General features: G+C 46.1%; 1 protein-coding gene across 8 annotated transcripts in view; it reads left to right on the forward strand.

The window, feature by feature from the left end:
- MBNL3 (muscleblind like splicing regulator 3) overlaps positions 1 to 24,600 on the forward strand; it is a 96,914-nt gene that overhangs the window by 25,065 nt on the left and 47,249 nt on the right. For 5 of the 8 annotated variants that reach the window (XR_014898281.1, XR_014898280.1, XM_085325498.1 and 2 more), the window contains exon 2: positions 10,563 to 11,546. The exons of 2 other annotated variants lie outside the window; for them this stretch is intronic. Coding sequence is in view for 4 of the 6 variants with exons in the window: in XM_085325498.1 (XP_085181624.1) it covers positions 11,373 to 11,546 (174 nt within the window). In the remaining 2 variants the exon portion in view is untranslated. Of the gene's footprint in view, positions 1 to 10,101; positions 10,154 to 10,562; positions 11,547 to 24,600 lie in introns of those variants that run through there. One more of the 8 variants, XM_085325499.1, reaches the window with a different exon arrangement.

The raw sequence follows: 24,600 nt of genomic DNA on the forward strand, positions 1-24,600 counted from the left end.
TTCTGGCAGAAGAGTATGCCATGAGCATAGCTGGGAGAAGTGGGAAGTAATTTGGGCCTCTGACTTCCATGGGGAAGAAGTTGCAAGCCATAACCCTGCAAATGCAGGAAGCCAAGGAGAGAATTGATGATCTGAGCATGTAAGTTATGTCCATGACTTAGGCATCCTACGGCAAAAAAAAAGAGTGAAAGGCTGAAAAGTTGTTTCAYCTAGCTGGCAATGAGATGAAGAGGAATGAATAACAGGTTTTGGGCTGAGTGGAAGGCAGCAGAGGCTGACATACTGTGAACGGCTTGTGATGCACCTGGAGGGTGACTTCATCGATGTCCCTTTTGCACTTTTCAGGGCATGTGTCAGCTCCTCTGTGTGCACCCCCTCCCCGGCCCTGGGAACACTCCTGCGGGCTGGCCGAGCTGTGGCACTTGGTGCCAGAAGTGCAGTTCCCAACTGGCACTTAAACCTTCCCAGGCTTCTTGGCCCTCTGCTCCGCCACATGTACTGCAGCACCACTTCTCTTCCATGCTGGGAGGGGCTTTATGGCCATGCAAGCAAGACTGGAGTTGTTGGACAAGCCTTTCATCTTGCAGCCTGCTGGATTAAGGGGGCAGATGTGCATGCGCATGCATGTGTGTGGTGGGTGGGKGTATTTTTTTTYYCCCTCCCCTCTCCTGTATCCTATTTCAGGCTGTACTGACTGTGGGATCTGAGAAAGAGCTATTCATCTAGTGCTTGTAAAGCCTTTACCATAGCAGTTTTTTAATACCTGGTGGTCATTTCTTGGTTTATCCTCCAAACATCGCTGGGGGGATATGGAAGTATTGTGCCCTGTTTGCAGAGATTAAGGGACTTGCCCGATGTCGCTTGTAAAGCCCCCTGTTGTCTCCAGGGTCCCAATCTGCACTTAGACTAGAGCATCCTTCCTGTTTAAATGGTAGCGTGCTGTGACTACCTCTGGGAAGATAATGCCTTTGGAGTTGGGACTAGGCTGCTCTGGATTTTCACTCCTGTATGGAAGTAAAAAATAAGCTCTCYGTTGTCGGGATGTTTGTTTATCCTGATTTTTTTTTCTGCTTGTTTTAATTTCTTTCAGGATAAAAAAAAATAAATGTCTCAAACATGATGTTTGTCTTGTTTGGCTTTTGGTGTCTCTGTCATCACAAATTTGCTTTGCAACCTGAGGATGTTGTTCAAAGTCTGAGTAGAGGAATAAATCAGAGTTTCTCTTTTCTGGAGTCCTGAATTTTTGCAAATAATTCTTTAGTTCTTTTCTGTGTGTTACGACCTTCTGTATAGCCCAGAAATGATAGGTGCTTTCACTTTTGTGCATGAGTCCTCACTTAGTAACACATCATGTAGTTTGGATGGAGTTGAATATAGTAGCGTAAAGACTTTGGAGGCCTGCCCTGTGAGAAGGGGAAAATTACTGTCTGGCCCAGAGCAATGGCTTTGTGATGACTGCATTGTGTTCTGGTGCTCTGTGTTTGTACCAAACTGGTTTGCTGCCAAGTTACTTATGGCTTATCCAAGCACTCAGTACAAAGAATGTTAAAAGACAAACTATTTTTATTTTCTGTGAATTCTTCCAGCTGGGAAAGAATTCAAACCACTGTCCGAAACACTGTCTCCTCTTTCTGCCAGCCCGTATTCACCAGGTAGGCCAGCTAATACCTTGCTATATAAACCTACAGTATGTGTGTAGGAGCACATATGTGCTTCCAGGAGATGTAGTATGAGACCTGAAGGGAAAATGTCTTGCTGTTATTCCCCTGGAGGCAATGACTTGACTGTTGGAGAAAATGGGGCTGTTTGAGCATCAGGCACTGTACAGATGGAAAGTCCAGAATGGGATAGTCTAGCCATAAATCTGTTTTGACCCTGCAGCATTTCTCCTCAAGTCTTACTTCTGAGGTTTCTCCACATCTTTATGAAACCTGTAAAACTTGTTGGTGTCATGAAACGTGCTGGTTTTCCTGGCAAGMCATCTGCTGTGGCTCAGCGTCCTCAGAGTGCTGCAGCCTGCCTTCGGCCRTGCTTTGGAGAACGGTGCTGGCAGGAAGAGTGCTGTGACCCAGCAGTCTCTGCTTGTCCGAGGGGAGAAGTTGTCTTGTGCAATGGGAGTTTCCTAGGCACAAGTATGTGTGCATGGGCAGAGGCACCTGGGAAGCATGAGACCTGTTGAACATGCTCTGTGTGGGTACACAGCATGTGTTCAGCAAGTCTGAYGCCTTCCAAAAACCCCAGGCCTTCTGCATGGCATGATGAATGGGTGAGCTGGGCTGCACCATGTTTGGAAAAACGTCCTGTGCTGAGGTCTGGGATTCCCTAGGCTGTAGCAGCCAGATTGGAAGCATCTAATCTGTGACAATACCAAATGGCTGGAAAGTCCCTGAATCTCCACAAGTGATTTGGGGAAGGCTGGGGGAGGGAGGGAGCTCCTGTCTGGGGAAAACCCAATTAAGTGTCAGCAGCACTGGTACTGCAGAATTTAGGGGCAAAAGGCATCTCTGTTTTAGGAGGGGTGAGGGAGTAGGCAAAAGGATGAGAATAGTCTTTGRCCAGGGTTTGTCTAGAAACAGTGGATACCTTTGCTCCTAAGCATCCACAGGTCCTTCCCTTCTTCAAATGTTCTTGCTTTGCCTAGGATCAGTTCCAAAGAGAATCTTTCTTCCAGTCTGTATTTCAATGCTTCTCCTGCCTGATGGTGTGTCTTGTCTGGCTCAAACCTTAAGGCCGTGCTTGGAGTTTAGGAAAGACTCGTGGGTGATTTTTACGAGCAGGGTCCCATGAAGCGTGATTCACTTAAAGGCGTTCCTTCCCATCAGCTGTCTCCATCGGCCTGCCCAAACACACGTGCACGCTTATCTGATTGACAAGGACCTTGGGGGTTTCTTGAACACTGAGCAGGGTAATCAGATTGTGGGATATGTCTGCTTGATCCTATTTCTTATGATTACGTGGTGGGGAACAAACCTTAATGAGCCTTGGCCTTTCCTGTCTCCTCTGTAAATTTATGTGACTCAGTTGAGCTCTCTGTGTAAGGTGGATCTTTATGCTTGGAGATGGAGGAGCGTCCACTTCTGAAGTTGACCCTGCTTTGAGCAAGGGTTGGAGTAGCTGACCTCTAGACCTCCCTGCCAAATTACTTTTTTCTATGTTTGCAGCTGGTGTAGTTGTAGCCCTAACCCTTTGCAAGCAGTGCTGGTGTTTGTGGGGGTTTTAACACTGATTTAGAGCAGGAAGGTAGCTGCTTCTGCACCACAGAAGAAATGTTCCTTTTGGGTTAGCCACCCTGCTCTAGCACAGCACTCTGGCTTTTTGCCTGGGAAGGTGCCTCCTGCGTGAGGCCAGCAGAGATTTGCCAGGTGGATACCAGGAACGTGGAGCATCGTCTCTGTGTGGCTGGGGGGAGATGGGCACTGTGCTGCAGCCGTGCTCAAAAAAAAAAAAAAAACAACAAAAAAAAAAACCTACTGCCTGGTCAGTAGAGCTTCCCTGTGAATGGTCTTGTCTCATAGGGCAGGTAAGGAATCTCAGTGGGTCGCTCCTAGAGGAGAGAGCTGCAGGAGGAAAGAGGACTAACTGATGTCGAATGAGCTGATGGCAGGAAATCCAAAGCCCCAAAAAACAAAAATGCAGGGTGTTTTTTCTGTTCTAGTAGCAAATCTGTTCAACAGAGTAGGTGGAAGTTCCCCTTGAACCCCTGCACTGCATGCTGCCCTGGAACACCCGGTGGAAAGGTATTTTTTTTTTTTCCCTACCAAGGCACATATGTGGGTCCAGCACAGTAGCTTCTGGGACTTTTAAAAGGCAAACAAATAAATAAGCRAAGCTCTTCAAATTGAAGTGTTTTTTGTAATATATTTTGGCTTAGAGTTCCTCAGCAAATAGCGGCAAAYGGCTCTGTCTTTCACCTGCGGAAGCATTTTTAGAAAAGAGCTAATTCCACAAGACTGAAGAGAAGGGTTCTCTGRACCCTGCTAGGCAGGGGTGGTGGAGGCTGATGGTAAAGGAGAAGAGATTGTGAAAATTTTAGGCAGCTGAGGGAGCTGAAGTACACGGTCTACAGTGAAGAATAATAGATTTCAGAAACAAAGAATACTGTTTTCTTCAAATGTTTCATTAAATTCAGCATTTGCTTTTCTTGTGCTAGTTTGCTGGAGGGTGTAAATGCAAAGAATTGCATATGTGCAATGAAGGATAAAGTTCCTTGAGTTTATCTGTACTTTTTCTTCTCTGCACTGAAAGGACCCCTTTCCCTACAGTACTTTTTGTCCTGGTCCTACAGCTGCCATTTCTCCAGGTAAGGAAGGTGTCTGGGTTAGGCTAGGTCGTGCCATCCTGCAGTAAGCAGTGGGAGCACTCAGAGGTGTGATGGATGACCCATTTTCCCCAGGACGGCAGACTGTAGCCTTGGCAACGCTGAATGTCCCTGCAGAGCACCACATCTATCTTCCAGGGTGCCGCAAATCCAGGAGCTTTAGGGAGGTATATGCGCTGGCGAATTTTCAAAGAGGTGTGACACAGTATGTGCGACTTTAGCCTTTTCCGTCCACGGAAAAGGAGCACAGGGAGGATTTTTCTCATGCTGCTCTTTCCGTGGAGGTCATGACCAGTAGCCCAAGCTCTTGTCAAGTTGCTCTGTAAGCCAGAGACATGAGTGAGTGTGGAGGAAGAAGGGCAGGTCAGTGTTGGTGCCTCCTAGAGCACAGAAACATTTGGTGTTTGCACACCTGGACGTTTGGCTTGAGCGCACAGCCACTTCTGTAGTTGGTTTGTATCCTGCCAGTGAGGCTTTTCCATCAGCGTCGTTGGGGGTTTGCGTGTGTGTGTGTGTGTGTGTGTTTTCTGACTTGCTGTCCTTTCTTGAGCGGACAGCACTCTGGGCTGCAGTTGACTCTTCAGCATGCAGTGTGATCCTTGGTAATTCATGGCCCCCAACATCTGCGATTAGAGCTTGAACAGAAACTTTTCATGCATGGCCATGGACGAGAAAATCTGTTCTCTTTTTTTCTATGAAACTGGTTGTAGAACAAAAGAGGTTTTATTTCTTCCTAGCTGTGAAGGTCTACCTTAAATTAAGTAAACTGTTCCCTGAGGGAGAAAGTGTCCGGGTACAGAATGTTCACAAAGGAAATATTCAAGGTGTCTACATGAGTCCCTAAAGTGTTTGCTTTTAAAGTATAAAGGCCAGGGCAAAAATAGAATATTATTTTCTAATTTAAAAGCAAAAATATCTCTTGCAGGTGGCAGAAAATAAATTGACCTTCTTCACGTTTGATAGTGCAGCCCATTAAGTACACAGGCAGAAAGCAGGAGCTATTAAAAAGTCAGCCATTTCCACAGGTACCTTCTGTTCCAAGTGCACAGACCGTGTGAGCGCGGGGGGTGGGACCAGGCCCGTTTTGGAGGCAGGCCCGCTGYGCGTGAACTGTTGGCATTGCAACATCAGAGGAATTTGAGTGCTGCTGGTTTTTTGGTSTTACAGGGTAAGAGCCTTGCTAATCTGGACTTCAGCAGCGGAGGATCTATGCCTTGACCTTGTCTTTTGTGTGTGTGGTTTCCTTTGCTGTTGTACAACCTTGCTGGTACCACTTTTGAACCAGTCCCAAGCAAAGCAGAGAGCTGCTCTGATTCAGTCATGGCTATGCCTAAATTGCCGTGGGGCTTTTTCTGAGGCTCAAATGAACTTTTCCTCTGAAAAGTCAGCTTATTGAGCTAATGTCTTCATGTTGCAGGCTTGGTAGGTCCAGGATGAAGATGCTTTTTTTTCTGACTGACTCTGAAACCCACAGATGTGAGCTGTGGGTTCTCTTCTCATGCATTGTTGCCAATAAATGTGCTGTTGCAGCATTCCCCAGTAAAATCTTGTCCTTGGCTATACCTTTTTGATTACTTTGAGAAGCAAGAATGCAGTTTCACATGTCCTCCTTTATCACTGTGTGAAGATAGAGGAGCAAGAAAGGATTGGGGAAGATGCTTAGGCTTGGATTGCCATGGAAAGTGGAAATCCTGTTGTATGGTGGTGGTATTCCCATAAAGGCTTTTGTTTCTTTCAGAGCACAGTAGCTGAATGTGTTATTTTATTGATCGTGCTTCTTTGACATGCAGTATTTCCAGAAGCATWGTATCTTTTTAGAAGAGTGTTTTTTTTCTTTCTGATAGTGGTAACACTTCTATTCTGTCTGTGAATGAGGAATTTTACCAGTTAATATCTTGGCGCTCGCTGAGAACACTTAATGGTTCAAGGGTCATTGTGGAATTGGTGAAAGATTTGAGGTCTGAGTTTTTTCATTTAAAGAGCACAGTTCATTGCTCTTCCTCAGCTGCAGTGACACAGCATGTCCATCCATTCAGGCTGGCTTGGTCAGAGCTTTTGTTGAAGATAACTCACAAAACTGGTTAAAGTGTGTTGCTATTTGTAAAGCTATCTGTAAAGCTTAGTTCATAGCCAAGAAACCAGGTCCTCGGTTGAGTTCTTGTCTTCTGCTGAGTGCTAAGGTTCATGTTGAGGAGGGCAGTGCAGAAGGTGTTAGGCCTTTTTTTAAGGCATAGCTGAAGCTTGGTTTTAAGAAGTTTTCATGCCCTCTCAGTGTCTGCCCCATCTCCCTTGTTCAGGTRAAGGGAAATCATTGCTGTTGTCCTTCATTGAGACTGTCAGCTAGGATAAAAGTGTTTTTACCTCTCGTCTGAGCAGATGTGACCTGGAAATTGTTGAGGAACAATAAATATGGAACCCCAGCTTGCCTCTATTTTTATTTTTTACTGAGTCATTTTTTTTCAGAGTAGAATCTCACTTTAAATAGCATCACTTACACATGAGAGCTGCTTGAATCAACCCTGTCACATAAATTGCAATCTCTGAACTCTGCTGTCAGAAAGAGTGCTCGGGAGTTGACACCCATGGGGTGTCGGTGGAAGGGTTTCAGTTTCATGGAAAGCGGGAGGAATCCAACMATCAAATGAAGAGATGTTCGTCATCTGCTGTGTCCTCATGTTACCCCGAGCGGCTAGGATGTCTTAATCCCGCCAGAGGCGAGGTTGGATGTGACCTTCACAGATCAGACTGCCCTTGTTCCCGTTCGCTTCAGAAGCTGCAAGACTCKGTCTGTTGACATCCAGAGCAAGGCTGCATCCTCCAGCATTTTGAGCAGTTAGGTCTGGCTCGGTGAGTGGCTGTGTAGTAGGGGCTTTAAGGTTATTGTTTCCTTAAAGGGATAAAGGCCACAGGCTTTTCTGTGTAGCTGCTTTCTCCAGCTTTGCTGCTGCTGCAGTTGAAACTAAATTGGCATATCTGGTAGCAGAGGAGATGAGCTGTGCCAGGTGAATCTGGCTCACCGAGCAGCAGCACTGGGAAAGATTTGAAAGGCAGCACCTACCTTTTGTTGTATTTCCGGCAAGTTAAGAAAAGCAGTGTTTTGCGGAGCTACTTTGTATCCTCCTTGTATGTTGCTCGTGGCATGAGTGTTTTTAATCCTCCCATTTGAAGTAAGTGGGAGAAGAAAATGAATAAAATGCCTGTTCCCAAAAAAAGGGTAATGCATGGAATGGGAAAAATGTATCACGGCGAGAATGGTTGTAGTTGTTTGCTGCCAGGAATGGAAATGTGGAGAACTGAAACTTTGTAATGTCAGTGGTGGGTTCCTGTCAAATGCTTTTCATCCTTTGGCTGCGTGCAGGGGAGTCTCGCTGCAGCAGCGTAAAGCGCTGTGTGATCTCAGCCTAGAGAACGCATGTTTTAGGCTTTCCTTGTGGCCACATGGAGAGGGAATTTGCATCAATCCAAACATTGACAGAACTTTATTTGTTGACTTGCAGAAAATCCTAGCTCATACTCCTTCGGGCGGTGATCGCTTGAGCCTAAACACAGCGACTGCTGTCTGTGCTTGCTGGTCTCCTGGCCTAGATAAACCTGTGAACTGGATTCATTTATTTAGGCCCCGATTCAGCAAAGCACTCAAGTAYGTGCTTCAATCTCTCTGCTTTACAGTAGGATTGTGGGCTTGCTCAAAGTTGAGCGTGTGCTTAAATGCTCCCTGGAGTGGGTAACAAACAGGTGACCTGAGGCAGTGTGTGTTTTGCTGGCTGACAAGGTTGTTTTAGTAACACAGAATATTGTTTTCTGCTTTTCCATGCTAAACAGACTGTTTTTTCCATCTTGCAAAGTATGGAGTAGGGGGGACTCACTTCTCTTTCTGAATATCAGCAAATTTTTTTTAGCAATGCTGGTGGAGAAAAAAACAAATGAACAAAAAAATCTGCTGTCACATGTGTCTGAATGTATCAATATTTGTRGTTTAATGCTGCCTAGAGTTGATGCAACTTACCTTCTGTTAACGTGGTTCCTTTGAATGTGAGGACTGTCAGACTAGCGTAGGGCACGTGGATACCTGTATGTCTGTGTGCACGTGTGGTTCCGAGTTACTTAAGTGAGAGCAAGGTGATCATTTAGTTTGCAACTTTTTTTAGGATTCTTCAAAGTGGAAGGGCTGGGAAGTAGCAAATCTTAATACACTGTTCATACATCTTGCTGGAATTGTGTATTAAATTCAGACTCACCGTATTCAGGCCCAGCATTAGCAGACCTCATTTCCACTGGAGTCTGAGGCTCTGGAATAGGCACTTAATTCGCAAGATGGTTGTATTTCAGTCTGCTCACAGCAGCTCCTGAGAGCATTCTTTCTTATCCCCACCCATGTTTGACTTGTTCTAGCTCGTTTTTTAAGAGCTGCAYGCAGCCTGCCCCTCGCTCTCTGGAAAGGTTTCCACTCATCTTTCTGTGCTTGCTGAGCTCAGTTGGGCTGGGAGTCTGGACATCAGTGAATGGGATTTCCGTATAAGATTGCCCTGTTTACAAAATCAAGAGTGGTTTAGAGCATCTCTGTTCCTTATGAACAYCCCCCCTCCCCCCAAGATATGACTATGGCTGGGTACGCGTTTTTCCTTCCCTTTGAAATTGAAAACGTGCCTAGTGAATCTGATGTTCAGTCTGTTTCCCACCTGATGTGCAAAAATACAAAGGACCTTCCAGGCCCATGGGTTGGCCTAACCTTGTGTTGATGCTGCAAGCCCGAAGTGTAAGAGTCGGGGTGCTTGCTGTTACAAACTTGTCTCTAATTACCCAAGAAGATACTTGCAATATAGGTTTGACAAATATTGTTTTTTAATGCAAAATAATCGAACTCATGAACCAAGCAGCCCTGCTGCCCAAGCTCCTGCTGCTGCTGACAGCATCGTCCCACACTTCTTCCTTGGGAGCACTGTTTGACTCTTCCAGCTCTGGCAGGTTTCAGTTACTGCTCAGTGTAATTGCAATAACACATCAATAGCGAAGCAAGAATTTAAGCTTCCCTTTCTTGTAGTTGAAGGCTCTTGTCTTAAGTTTTAATAGCAGTCATGCGAACAAGATCCTGTGCACATCAAAGATTTGCAGGATTGGGTAGCAATACTTTAGAAAGATGAAATAAGTGGATTTTGGTAACTCTGAAACAGCCCAATCCTGACATGAGAATGGGGAACTCTAGGGGTGACTTCTCATTTTAGAGATGCCAAAGGCGGCTTGAGTAGGAGTTTATTGGAAGTCGCTTGCAAGAGAACTCAAGTAGCTGGACTTGGAGTAAATTGAGGTGACTTTAGTCTTGCTGAAAAATACAGCTGCGAGCGATGAGTTAATGTGGGGAGTGTGTGTGTGGCTCAAGTTTCCTTGTCATRTTTCCTTTTGCTTTTGTAGACCCCGAATTTATAGATGCGTGACTGAAGGAGTCGTCGGTCTGAGTGTAGCGTCCCAGTCTGCTGCTGAGCCAGCTCTGTAGTTAGCAATGGGTTAAATAAAACACCTTAAAAACGCGTAGCAGTGAGAGGGCCGAGCTGTAGCAGTTCCTTCTGCTTTGTATACAAGAAAGCCACCAACTGCTCTTCCTGCCAGAACGTTTCCTCCAGAAAGGGGCGGGGGGGAGGGAGGCAGATTAATAGGGAAGAAAAAAAAATGCACGCGTTGAAAAGCCCGTATAGCAAGACGTTCCCCCTTTGCGTGGAAGGGCTGCGCAGTTCCTGCGTCGCGCCCTGCGCCCACCTCCAGCCCGGCTGCGTGCCGGCGGCTGCGCCTGGCCCTGCCTGGGGGACGGCGGCCCGGGCGCGCGCGGGGCCCGCGGACCAGGTACGTAGCGAGGGGAGCAGCAGCCGGCGCGGCGGCAGCGGGCTGTCGGGCCGTGCCGCGCCGTGCCGAGCCGCGCCGCAGGCCGGCGTGTCGGACTGAGGCGTTTTCTGCGCGGCGGGCACAAAAACGAAGGGCTGCCAGGATCGCTCGACATGAAACGATCGCGTTTATTGGGCGGCTGCCCAGCCCGCCGGCTGCAACAGGAAACCTAATTGGCCGCGTCCTCCTTCCGTGCGCGGCTTCGCGTGGGAAGTGCCCCCCGTGCGTGCCCACCATGGCTGGCTGCGCCGTGCCGCRCTGTCGGTGTCCGGGGAGCCCCTCGCCGGCGAGCCGGCCGGCTCCCAGCGCTCGAGTCGGAACGGGGGCGATTGTCTTGTTGTGGCTGATTCTATTTCTCTTTTTCCTGCAGGTTGCTGAAAAGTGCCTTTCCTGAAGCCACCGCTGCTTGGATTTCTGTCTAGGGCTGCCTCTCTCTTCCCCCTTCACCTCCCTTTTCTTTTTAATTTGGCGTTGCTTGCAGTTCATACCCTGACGGCAACTCATCCGTTCTCCTCCTTTTTTTTTTTTTTTTCCTCTCCCCATTTACACGCAGTTTGCTCAGCCATTTTTTTTTTCTTCCCCCGAGTATGTAGCAAATATTAAAAAGAGAGAGGAAACAAAAGAGAGAAAAAGCAAAAAGAAATTCTGACACCCTTTTGCTCGTTTTGATGCTCGCGAACCGTAATTTTTAGAAGCAAGAAATAGAAGGAAAAAAGTTTTCTCCCCAAGGACCGAGACCATTCCACAAACTGAAGTGCTGCCAGCAGCATATGCTTTTTGGAAGAATAATTGAAACCATTAACTGGAGAGCACAGAATTCTTTTGAAAGTCTGCCAGTTATTTTCAAGTAACTTAGGCAGTGGCACAAAATATAACACTTATATTTTAACTTCTACAATTGCACTTTTAGGAGCTGGCCTCTAATTTGATTTTCAGTTGTTCTGATAAGATTTCTATTTTATGATTGGCTTTATGTTTAATTCTTGTTTAAACAAACACAATTTGACTTAAATGAAAACCTAAGTGCTGATGAATAGGAGTTCTACCAAAGCAACAAGTTAGTTATTTCTTCACGTTTAACTTGAATTCACTTTTTTACCCTTTTTTTAAAGAAAGATCAGCAGTAAATATTGCCCTGAAGAAGGGTGTGATTGCTTGCATTTTAATTTTTGTTTTTAATATGGCTGTAAACGTTTCCCTGGTCCGTGATACAAAATGGCTGACATTAGAAGTGTGTCGAGAGTTTCAGAGAGGTACTTGTTCTCGGTCTGATGCAGAGTGCAAGTTCGCCCACCCATCCCGGAGTTGCCATGTGGAAAATGGTCGAGTTATTGCCTGCTTTGACTCCCTAAAGGTGAGGACTGTCTAACATGTGCATTACCTAAGCTCACTTGCTTTCCTTCTCTTGCGAATCGCTCGGTGCACGGGGACGTGCGATGCATGGAGCAGTTGTTTGCTGGTCTGCCTCTGCAGGGAGGATGCTGCTGGTGTGGGATGTAGCCCCTGAAAATCTAGGTTAGCTGGGAGTCCGTATTTTCTGTGTTCAGCTGCATTCAAAAACTGGAAGTTTTAGACAGTGTCTTATTTGGGGATCACAGTGGTAGTAGAAATAAGCGGGGAGCGGGCACAGTGCTTGGTCACAGTTYGCTTTTGGTCGAGTCTGGCATCAAGTGCGATGGCATGAAGTGYTGGTCATCTCAGGGAGAGAGAAAGTAAAAGCGGGTTTTATTCAGAGCATTTTCTGGTTGTGGCTCAGGTCTGATATGGTTGTCTTGAAGTGGAGAATTCATGTTGTGGGCAGTAAATGAAAATGAAATGACAAAGTAGAGAACTGAAACCCAGTGCTTTAATTTGTGTCCACAGCACATTGRCTGTGCATTTGGTGCAAGGCTCTGAAATTCACTTTTAAAGAGTAGAAATAAAGGCAACATTTTAAGATAATGAATCAGCTTTATGTGAATTTCCTGGAGATAGAGTTGCAGATGCACTGTAACACTGTACTGTATATGGGGAACAGCTGAAATATTTGGAGAGCAGTGCTCACAGGAAAATGGATGTTGGAAAAAGGCATCCTGCAAGGGATATGAAAACTCAGGCTCTGCTAGTCCTGCCCGAGTTAGAGCTAAGCCTTTCTGCTGGWGGTCATCTTTGTGTAGCTGATTTTGCAGAAAGTAAATGGTTCTTTATTGCTCGTCAGAGTTCAAGGAGAACTCCCAACTAGCCAAGTGACCAGAACTGTAGTCACGAGAGGACTGGAGGAGGGGAAGGGAGCTAGGGAGCTGGGCATCTTTGGTTTGGTCACATCTAAAGAGCCGTCTGGAAAGGAACCTACTTTTTTTTTTTTTTTTTTAAGAGGGGGGCTCAAGGCTGTTCTTAAACAGAATGATAAAAACTGAGAGAACAAACACAACTGGGTGCTTTTGAGAACTCTTGATACTGTGTTTAGAGTTTCAGTTAGAATAGTTAACCGGTTTGAATTTGTAGAAGGACTCTAATAAATCTTATAAATTTAAAAGTTCTCCATTGAACTTAAATTGGAAAGCCGTAGGTTTATTTTTATGGGCACAGTGATTAAGAGAATTGGTGGAAGTGTGTGTGCACAGGTTAGTATCAGGACTGGATCTGGTCTACCGTACATTTACCCATTTTACTACTGTTTGTGACTTCTTCATATTTTCACTTTTTTGTTCCCTTTTACCAGGAAGTTCAAGCTTCCTATTTGCATTCAGTTTTGCTCTTGCTAATTTGAGCATATGCAATGACTCGTTAGTTATACAGTGACTTTGAAATGTTCATTTACATTGCTGGCCTGCTGACACTGAGAGACAAAAAAAAAATATATCAGAGGGAAAAAGTCATGTTCTTTGTGCCCTTGAAACTTTTGAATTGCAGCCATTGGCAGCACAGAGATTTTGAATGAAGAGATTAATATGTTTACATTTTATAGCACTCCTTTCAGTTCACGAATGAATACTATAACACCATGTGGGATAATGTGTCTCAGAGAAAGTCAGAAAACTGCAGACTGCAGGCAGGTGGTCCATGTGTAGCTCCCCAGCTTGAGTTGGCTCAGTTATTTAAGAGCAGTGAGTTGCACTGTAAGTAGCAGTAACTGATGTCATCCAGTGCCTAATGCTTCCCTGTCTGTGTTGGAGTGGAGGATCTGCAGCGTGCTCAGGCTGTCTGTGATGGGCCTTTCTCTGCAGACCTTGGGCTGCAGCATGAGATGTGCAGGGCCCAGCATATTGCCTAGYTCAACTTCCACATGTTGGCAAGAGCGCACATTTCCTACCTGTAAAGWGGGAGGAATATTTTGGGGAGCACCATGTTGGGAAGCAAAACTACCAAAGGAGTTGAGGATGATCTTCTGCTGCTCAGCATGTTTCCTGTGTAACTGGCTGTTAAATAATACTCTCATTGCAGTTGCCTCTTGACATGGTACAAATGTCCACTATGTGCTTGTTAATTGGAACAGATTTTCTGGATTTTTCCAGGCTTTGGGCAGCCTTACGGAGGGCTGACAGCTCTGCCTTGCAGGAAGTACCCCTGGAGGAGAGATAAGACACTGCAGAACATATGGCTGGGAGATGATGGTGGGAGCTGTTTCTGTGCCCTATTGCTCAAACAAGAAGCGGTTCTCAAAGTCCTTCCTCAAACCCATGGTTCTTCTGTTCATCAGAGCTTTGAGAGTGGGCGGTTGGCAGGAATTTGGCCAAGCACATACAGACCTAAAGCYTCTTGGTAGACCTATCCACTCTTGTGACTGGATTCAATGCAGCCCATTTAAYGGCGACTGCGTGAGTAGCACAGGCCCTTGTGCACAGTGGTTCCACAGCTGGACTGCTACCCCATTTCCAGGGCAGTGCCAGCAYGCGGCTTCAGAATGGTTTTGGGGAGATCAGCCCCGTGGTTTCGGTCATTAACGCTGGACAGAGGCAGGGTTCTGCAGTCTCTTGTCTGGGCTGCTGCCCCATTTAAAGGTGCAGTTCCCAACACCATCTCCCTTCTCCAACCAGAAGGCAGCCGTAATGGCAGGTTAACAAGGGGCGTGTGTATGCGCGTGTGCGCCATACGGTTCCCAGTGGAGATAACCAGCCTGGTGACTAAACCCTGGAACAATAGTGTCTCTGTTCTTGGGCGGGAGCTGGGCTCGCAAGGCCCTGTTTGCCGTGGTATCGAGGGGTTTATGGTCATAACGCTGGCCTCTCTCATTGGGGGCAGGAGATATGTTCTGAGCCATGACTGCCTCTCCAGTTCGAGTTCATTGACTAGTATCTGTTAGTGGCTGCAGTGCATGAAAGACGACCCTTGGCTCTTGCAATGTGGCCACCAGCCCACGGGGTCAGTCATCCGACCCTCCCTAGTGTCAGCACAGGATTTTATGTGAAGGCTCTAATATAACGAGGCCCCTCCATTAACACCTTTGTGTTCCCAAACCTCCTTTTTTGAGAGGTTTTCATCCCCATCCCGTGGACATSTTTGTACGCTCGGTCACCATTTTCCTCTGACAGCTGTTGAACACTGACAGTCTCCTCTACCACASAGCGCTTTATAACCGCTTGGTGCTCTTTTCATCTTTTCACGCCCGGCGCTAGCAGAACATCTGTGTTTCTGTATCGGAGACAGGATATAGGATGCTTGCAGCTAATAAGTTTTCCCCGTTGTCTTGCAGTCGCCCAGGGCTTTGTTCAGAGGTTGCTTATCTGCATCCATTGTGTAGCGTTGCTGCTTGTTTTTTCTCACAGAACGCTTAAGCTCGAACAATATGTTCGAACAGGAACTTCTGATAACCCAGCATACAATGGTTTCGCCTCGCTGATCAGGTCACAAACAGCATCTATACAGTTACTGCATCTTATTTTCCAATCTCTTTATAGCAGTTCTACTTCCCTTACAGAAGTAGTCAGGCTGCCTCAGTGTGTTGCTCAGATGTGAGTGTGTGCTCCCTGTATGCTTGTTGAAAAAATGCTCTTGATGGGGTAATGTGGAGGCTCGACTGACGCATGGGTGGGATTCAAGGGTCAGGGCTCTGCAGGAGCATCGTGTGGTTGTGAAATGCTTTGGCTGTAGAATATTGACTTGCAGTTAAGCTGCAAGTGCAGGGCTGAATCTTGCTGCCCTGGAATTGTGGTGCTTCAAAGGGGGAATTTGCACGTCTGCGGGCAACAGAAGGAACCTTTCTCTAGCAGATTGATACAAAATTTAAAAATAGTGCCTGTGAGAAGCTGTTCACAGATTTGAATCAGATGCCAAGAGAAAACTATCACTCTCTACTCACACTTTCTTCCTCATTAATTCAAATAATGCTATTCTTAAAGAATAATCTGTGTGAATGGAAGRGTGAGTCCCCCCTGCTTGGCGGAGGGCAGTGGTGTGGTTCCCGATCCAGCCGCTGCCATGCCGCCTCCAGGTCCTGAAGTGACCRCTGAGGTTGCTGGGCAGTGGCTTGYGCTCTGCAGTACCACCTGGACAAGTCCCCAGGGGCCTCTGAGATGTTACTTGGATTTCTTCTTYGATCCATGGCCTTCTGGAATGGTGCCCTTCRTATGCAGGGACATTAGTACAGACAAAACCCAGGGTACAGTTTTGAAATGACTGTGTTCCTCCTTTTGTGGAGGGAAACCTTGCCTTCCCTGCAAGCTGCTAGTTGATGAGGTGGTGTGAGGTCTGTTATATTTTTGCTGAGGAACATTAGTTTAAGAAGCTATGAAATAGAAAATAAAATTTGAGCAAAGGAGAGAGCTGTTGTACTTCAGTGTAAATGGAGATATGGAGATTGCCCTTGRATTTTTGCATCAGCTTTTCTCTGGGTTTGGCGTGCACGGTCCTATACATAGCTGGTGCKTTCTGTCAGGGTCAGGACAGGGTTTGCTGGCTCATGGCAATTCTTCCTCAGGTTCATCATGGCCCTGCGGTGGGCTGCCTGCGAGTGCTCATCAAGTCCTTTATCTTCCTGTTCAGACTGTATCAGGCAGCAGCAGGATGAGCTTGTCTGAATCTTAATTCCCTGTCCAGTAAATCATTAGTTGCTGTTCTTCAACTTCTAAAGATGTAAGGAAGAAAATTCTCTGATCACTAGAAACACAAAGTGATAAGCAGTAAGCTGAGAGAAAGAACATTAGTAGATAGTGATGTATTATATAAAAATATGCAGGTAGTACAGACCAGGTGCTCAAAAAAGCTTTGATTTATACAGCTCACAGTTTACATAGCTGCACTATAGACTTGTTAAAAACACTATTTACAAGCCAAGCTTTGATTTGTCTTTTTTATTTGCTTTATGACTGTRGATGTTTCCATATGCAAATTAATGTTTTGAAGAGTTTTGAAAGACAGAAAATAGCATAGTGAAAGTCTCAGGGGTATGAATTTTGACTTTGGAAGGTCAAATTTAGAAAATATGGTCATAAAGCTGTTATGCATTTCAARGCATTCTTTTCTGTGCAAAAACAGGGTTGTGCCTTTGTACACATATAAAATTGATAATTAAAAGCTATTACCAAAAAAATRGAAGTATTCTTTTGTTTAAATTGCCCTTTTTCTAAAAGAGGTCTGTCTTATCTGATAATTGTGTTTAGAAGTCCCTCAGCCACCTGAAACCAGCAACTGCAAAGCTCACTGTGTTTGGACAGTAAGTGTACCAGATGATCTGGAAACGGGCACACCTCATTCACTGCTCATTACAACTTTCATGCTCATTTACCTGTTTTATACTGACTTTTGAACTATTTCTGACTGTTACTGATTTGCAATCAAAATCTTAAAAAAAAAAAAAAAAAAAAAAAAAAAAAAAGAGAAACCAAAAAAAAAACGATTTGGGAATAACTAAAAACTCCCACTGAACTTGAGATATGACTCCATACTTACGTTTTTGGGGGGGAAGGGGGCAGAGGGCAGCACAAGGACCATAGAGGTATATTTGAAGAGAGACTCTGTATCTCAGAGATAAACATAAGAGATGCAAGATTTTTTTCATCAGTAAAGGCACTGTTCCTTACCTGTGTAGCAACAGTATTTAGTCATTTGAAATATATTTCTTCTCTTTTAGAGAGGTAATTTGGTAAAATGTGTTTTAGAAAGTTTTATTTATAAGAACTGTTGCTATTGTATTGCTCTTAAAATAGAGCAATACTTTAAGAGGCTTCAAGTGAAAAAAATTGTGTTTAGGCCTGAGCCCTTCTTGTGTACGGGTTAAATAAGCTCTRTTTCTTTCAGCAGCATAATTTAATCAGTGAATGTATAGTGCATATACTTTCCGTTGTCGGTGCCCGGAAGTTCCTAGGCATGGCTGTGGGAGTGAGACGACTGACAGACACTCACGTAGACGGCGTCTGTATCTGACGGTCCCTGACCTCCTCCTGTGCCTCCCCCAGAGTGAGGAGGGCAGAAGCTGTTTATTGGGGTCAGGCTAATTGCTTCACGATGCTGTGCGACCGACACAGCAGAGTGCAACCTACCTAGGCATGTTCAGCTTTGTGGAGAAAATATATGTTGTTGAGTTAATCTGCTTAACTGATCTTTCTCTGGAATAGATGTCTGGGCAGAGCATATTTGATTTATTTAGCATTATCCATGGGTTTCTCTGATGTGCCAGCAGTCTCGCTTCACTTGCTATGACTGTTTTGACAGCTGAGACTTGACAGATGAGTGCTGGCAAGTCTTGATATCATAGTTTAAAAGGCTGCTGCCCTTAGCTACCCCTTCCTTCTGTGTCATAGGTTACTGCTCCTCCAGCAGGCTTAGCAGGAGGACAGTGTGTACACTGTATCTGAGGCACAGGCAGAGTCCTGCATCTGAGCTGAAACCCCTGTGGTCCTGGCTTTGTGCTAAGGTGCTGGATTATGATCTACAGTAAGTGGCAACAGGCCCGTGTTTCCTGGTGACTCTGCAGCAGGGACAGTAATAGAGAGCCAGGTGCAGGAAGGTCTTACTCATTGCAACTATTTGCAAAGATGTAAGGCAGCACCCTTGGTAAGAGTTTCTTATTTCACTTTAAAGTGAGCAGGTGGTTTTGAAGCATACTATGGAGGGAGAAAGGGACTTGGCATGCCCTTATCTCCAGTGGCTCTTTCTGCAGCTGAGCAATCTCAGCAGGGAATGCTTTATCTTGGACTTTGTGTGTTTTCAAGGACACATGGTTTGTGCAATGTAGTGTTGTCTAAGGATAACATGGCAAGAAACACAAGATTTACATAGATTTTCTTGTGCATAGTCTGGTGGTTTTGGTGTTACCTTAGAAGAATGCTCCTATCTCAGCTCATTGCTAGAAGAGTGGGGGGAATACTGAAAATAGTGTGCAGCATGGCTGGAAACTGTGAAGTCAGAGCCCTCCCAAAGCAGAGGGCTTCTCAGGAGTTTCTGGAGACATGGGCAGGAGGAGGCACACTGCTAAATATGCATTTCCTTGAGTGATCTTGATTGGAGTGGGTCTGAGCATTGGTTTGCTGTGACCACTGGCTCTTGCAGAATCAATTTGCAAGAGTCTACCAGAGGGTTGGTTTGTGTCTTTGGACCATGTGCCACTGCAAAGAGATGTTGATGCTGATAGTTCTTAAGCAGCAGAATGCACTCTGTGGAAAGTGAAGGGCCAACCTTTCATCTGTCCAGCAGCACTGTCATTAGGCTTTGAAGAGCTTGGGTTCTGATGGTCTAAACAACTTGGTATTATTCTGTTTTCATTATATTYGTTCACTTGGACCCTTTCTCTTTCAATTTCCTTTCCAGTTTACATGGCATCTGGCTGCACTGGGTCGGGGGGTGGTCTTCTGCCTGGGGGTGGGCAGTAATGCTGTTGATGCACAGGCCTGTGTGAATGTTTCAATGTTGCTATTCCTGGCTAGCTAATGCAGACATAGGGAGAGTCACAGTCTTACTCAACAGCAGCCTATCAGTATGGAGATGGGTGTTACAACCCTGAGAGGAAGCCTGTTTGGAAACTGCAAGCCCTCCAAAATTATCCGTGTGATATTTTTCCTGATAACGGCACTATTTTTTCAGAAAATGAGTTGAATACTCGTTTTCCAGTTRACTAGGCTTTGGTAGCTCCCTCCTGAAAAATATTGGTCCCTTGATTGCCATATTGGCMTGTTCGTAAGACTTTAAGCCATAGTGCCAGTGGTAGGTAGATAGTAGATGCCTTTGGTTATTTGGTTTTCCAGCAGTTAATGTGCTTTGCAGTGGACACTTCTCAAGTCAAAGTATCTGTGTTGCTTTCTCCATCTAAAGCTGCAGGACTGTTTTAGAGGCTTGGTCAACATGAATGTATTCATCAGCTAACATTAGTAGTAGTGAAAGTCTCCTCTTAATGCCTTTTTCCATCTGCCATGTTTCCCTGTAGAGGAGCATGTCTCTTCCCCTTCATCCTCTCTCAACTTCAGTAGATCTCTTGTGGTGTCCCACATCTGACTACTTTGGTAGCATGAGGCAACTTGGCTTCTCTGTCTACTGTGTGGCATTCCTAGGAGCCAGGCCTGTGTGTCAAAGTTTTCAAGGCAAAGTCTTCCTTTTCTCTGGGTGGCTGTGGCCTTACAGGTGTCAAAAGCATTCAAGTGATTTGTGGGGAGGGATCTTGGTGAGTCTTTGGGGCCTATCTTTCTGCATGGTGAAGTCATCAGAACTCTCCTTTCACTGTGCCATAGATACCTGTAAGTGGAGTGTCTCAGCAGTATTCCTTGGATTTATAAGAAATGGGCCACCCCGCTTGTGTTAGGTTAGGGTTTATCTGCGCTGGGAGATGATGAGTGATTCTTCTGTCTGTTGCAGTGTACAGTCATGGGGTAAAACTAGATCCATCCTTGTTTCTGTGGAAATGTTCTCTCAAGATCTTTATTTGATCTTGTTATGCAGAGCCCTGTCTACTCCCCAGACCTCCTGACCCTATTAACTCCCAAGGGCTTGCCTGCAGTCACAGGAGTAACTTTCTGTCATCCCCTGGATATCTTGGGGACTCCAGGCTAGTTTGTGGTGTCCTTGGGTCAGAATAGCTGGTGAGAGATATGAAGGCAGATGTGTGTTTTGGGACCAATCTTCCTGAGGCAGTCATGGTGCAAGTAGAAAACATAGGTGCTCTTCACCTGGGACCAGCTTTGACCAGATGTGGAGCCGTGCAGCCGTGTTAGGTGTCTCCCACTTCCTTGGTGTGTATTTCCAGTGGGCATGGTAATGCCACCGTTGTCCTGCTTTTCTTTGCTAGTCTCTCCTAGTCTCTCTTTTTCCTGCTGCTGCCTAAAACTATTAAAGCTTTTCCTTGGGAGAGGCCTCAGGCTTGTTTATATTTTCCCTTGAACGTGTTGGAAGGCAGAACAGTGGCCACAGACTTGTCCTGAGACCACATGTCTGAGGCCAGCCTCCTAGATTAGATGGGCCAGGCAAATTCAGCCGTGGGGTTTTCCACAGGTTGCTGTGCCAGCCTTTTCTCTCTTCAGCCGCAATACTTGGCAATGCAGGGCCTCTACTCTTGCCTGCAGTTAGAATTGCCGAAGTCTCATCCCTGCGCCATGAGCAAACCGCCATTCCAAAAGGGTAAGGCTAGCAACATTTATATAATTAATGTCAGCCAGGAGGAGTAACCTTAGTTTTCTGGTTGGGAAGGTGGTGGTGAAGTGCTGACTGCTGCTCACACTTGCCTAAAAAAGCATGAGAAAAATTCTTTTGGGATGTGACTCTAAACCCTTTTGAATTACTGTGTCTGTTGAAGTAGATGCATTTTGAAACCTTTTATGGGCATATTGCAATATTGCACGTCCATGGCATGCCATTTCCAGCTCCTGAGGCTGACTTCCCTTTTTTTAAGGACGAAGCCCTCCGGACTGAGGTTCCACTTCTGTGAAATGCATAAGGCCTCATTTTAGGCACGTTGGAATTGCTGTGGAAAGCAAACAACTTCCCATGCTGAAGCGAGTTGTTGATTCAGGTTTTCAGATAGGGAAGTGGTCCTCTCTGCTATTCCTCCAAAGAGGGATAACTGCCTCCTGTTTCCTTGGGCCACCTTTGGCTTTCCAGCTCAGGAGAGTGGCTTTCCTTGTGCATGCTTGGCACGTGTGACTGGAGCTCGCAGTCCTGCTGAGCCTGCTTGGGTGTGCAAATACAAGTGGTGTGCCTGTGACTTGTGCAACTGCAGCGTTCTGCTTTGTGAGCCCCAGGCTTCCCTCTGCAGTGAGTGGAGGGAGATGGGGCCCCTAAGCCCAGCTAGAAGGGAGCGGCAGCTCTTAGGCTGAGCCTTGTGAGCATGTGAGTCAGTGCCGAGTGTTAGCCAAGGGAGTGCTGAGGGGTGTGCGTTTGGTGTGTGTTTGTGCAGGGAGCCCTGGCAGCTCAGCGTGAGCCATGCTGCAAGCTGTGGCATTGCCAGCACCACTTAGGGGAGGAAGTTCAAGCTATCGTTCTGCCAAGCCCTGATCTATAACAGTAGCTCTCGCTGTGGGATTCAGATGGATGCTCCAAACTTGTTAGCTGTCTTCTCCAGAGGGAGTTCAGGTGAAGACGGTCTGAGCAAACATGGCACCACACTTGGGCACGATGTCCCATCTCGCTGCTTTTCCAGCACAGCTATCTAGCAAATTCTCTCACTCATGATTGCACTTGCCCAGTGAAGCCGGCTGGGGGAAAGGCAGCGGAAGATCGCTTTGCGGAGCGTGACTCTGCGCATGGAGAGCTGGTGGATTTCTTCAGCAGCCTGGTATCGCTTTGATGTAATCCTTTGCTGACAATAGCATTCTGCYGCCTGGTTCACCCATCTGAAAGAGGGTGCAGTAATGGGTATTTATGTAATTGAGCTGTTTGGAAGCTTTAAAAGAAACATAAACAAGATACACCAGATTTTCTGGAGAGCCTGTCATCTGACATCTCCCACAGAGCACGCACTTAAGTGGTTAGATTTCCAAGAGAGGAACTGAGCTCTTTTGAAAATCTGCCCCTATAAATATTGTTTTGCTGGTATTAAAATAAATGMTTTGAGGTACGTGGATCAATGTTCCCCCATACAGGCAAAGTTTTACTTAGGACTTGTGATTGTTGTTTTATTGCTTGTCATAAAGCAGCAGCGAGCCAGGCACTGACCCCTTTCGTTAACTCATGTAGTCTCTTATGCCATGTCTAATGATGGCCTTTTGTTGAGAGAAAAGGCCGAGGATTTGGGAAACCAGCATTCGGGTCAGCTGTGACACAGGCTGCTTCATTAGTGTTGTTGTGTCAGTCTCTCTATGCCTAATTGCATTTTTTGACCTCTCAGAAGCAGTACAGAGAAGAAATGTCTGAGTGGAGCTCAGGTACGTAGTAATGAGACTCTGTGGGTGTTTTAAGCCAGAGTCCCATCTGAGTGAGCATTTCAAAACCTGTTTCCTTTTAAATAAATAGCTATCAAACGTAGTTTTCTGGTCTTACCTGTCTGTTATGAAAGCCCTCTCTCCTGCAATGGAAGTGAAAGTCTTCAGCTTAACTAGGGATAGTATGTGTTAGGTACTAACAAACTTTGTTATCCACACAGTGGAAAGGACACGGCACAAAAGGAGCACAGATTCCTGCTCTCGGAAACTTGGTACTTTAGTCTTCTGACATCTCAATTTCTGTACATCAGTGTAATTCTGGGCTTTGAGTCTGGCTTCCGTTGGCTTGGTTCCTTGGGGCTGCGATTCTGCACTGGTGGGTTTTAGATTTAGACTTGGCATTTTTACGTCTTGTTTGAAGCCAGCACTTTGGCATGGCCCAGTGCTGTTCTTCGTTGTGTGCTTGAGCTGGAAACTTGGGAGCTAGAGGTGCCTTTCTGCAATATCTAGTTTAAAACTGAGGAAGGTGCGTGTTCTCTAGGGGGAGAATTGGCTTGCTGGGAAATGAGTGCATTCAAACCAAGCACGTTTGCTATTCTAAAAGTTTATAGAGAAATGTTATGGCAGATGGCCTGCTTACGATGTGGGATATTATTAGAGCCATGATCAGTGCTAATAAGGTCATTGACAGTAGAGGAGGAGGTCGGTGTCTGACCTTGTTTGAAAGGTGGCAGCCTGCGCTCCAGGGGAGAGTCTCTCTCCGACAGTGATACAATGTGAATGCTTAAAACAAGCTATCTCTGCATCCTTCAACGTGGCTGTACTGTAGAGTGAAATACCACCGTAGCACATTTGCTGTGGGGATGCTGGACCTGTTCCTCGGTGCCCTGAACTCGAGCTGAGGAAAGTCCCCAGGGCACTGTTAAGATGAATTCTGCATAAAATAAACCCCCAAGAAAGGAAACTTGGGAGTGGTTTAAGGCAGTCCCACAGAACGGGTACTGTTTGAAAACACATCGCCCAGTCATCTGATGATGGAGTGGTGTGCACTGAGTTTTATCATGTCTCTGCATCCCCTCTGGGTGTCTGTGTGTGGAGCAAGTCCCTCTTCACAAGGCATAGCTTCTCTGCGTTAGCAAGTGCGGCTCCCCAGAGGGACATTGGCACAGGAATGGGATCCCTCTCCCTCACATAGCACAAGGAGGGTGAAAGTAGCTCAGGTTTAGAAACATTAATACTTAAGCTTCCTGGAGAGCTCCTGTTCTGTCTTAGATCCCAGCTGGAGCCATTAGGAGGTTAGCAAAGCCTGGCTGCCACTGGGATAGTTGGAGTTGGCTGGAGAGGGAGCCAGACAGGGCTGATATGTCATTGCTGGGCAGGATGATTTGGGGAAAAGGCAGCTCTGGCTTTTCCAGCTCTTTGGTGAAGCAGTTTCTTTCAAATGGATCAACTTAAGAGGCAACTTTATTTGAACACATCCTATRTTAACATAGCATTTACTTCTAACTGCCCTTTTCTACACAGATGTCAAAAAAAACTACAGCAAGGAGCATTGGGGTCAAGCCTCAGTTGTGCTCCTGCTGCCCACATCTCTGCTCAGTCTTCCCGTACCCAGCTGTGCCTGTTTCAGGCTCCAGTGAGGGTTTAAGCCATTAACCTCAACTGTGCTGCTTAACTCAGTTTATCTCCTTCCTTCTCTTTGAGTGAGCTGCTAGCTGCTCCTGGGTGTTGGGGCCAGACCTAGGTGCTTCCTGAGGAAAAAGAGCTCTTCTCCAACCTGTCCTGTGGCCCCTCTGCATGGAGGGGCAGCAACGAAAGTACGTGCAGGATCTGGCTGCTTTAGCTGGGGGAAAGGAGATGCCCAAGGGCAGCATAGACGCAGTGAAGTYGCAGACAGCCTGCCTGAGAGTGCAGCTGTTGTTAAATGGTGGTTCCCTAAGTCTGTATTATCTGCAGGGCACRGCTGGTGCTGGGAACAGTCACACAGAGATTAGGCCCTTAAAGAGCCCCTGCCACAACTGAGCAAAGTTGGGAAACAAAACCTCAGCGTGTAATCCCAACTGTGCTGGCCGATCCCGCTGACCGGCATTTCTTCCTTTCATTATCGGTTACTAGCAGATCAGAGTGTAAGTGGAAGCTTGCTTTCTA

Source organism: Rhea americana, unplaced genomic scaffold (assembly GCF_003343005.1).
Source record: "Rhea americana isolate MKP2758 unplaced genomic scaffold, rheAme1 scaffold_98, whole genome shotgun sequence".
NCBI lineage: Eukaryota > Metazoa > Chordata > Aves > Rheiformes > Rheidae > Rhea > Rhea americana.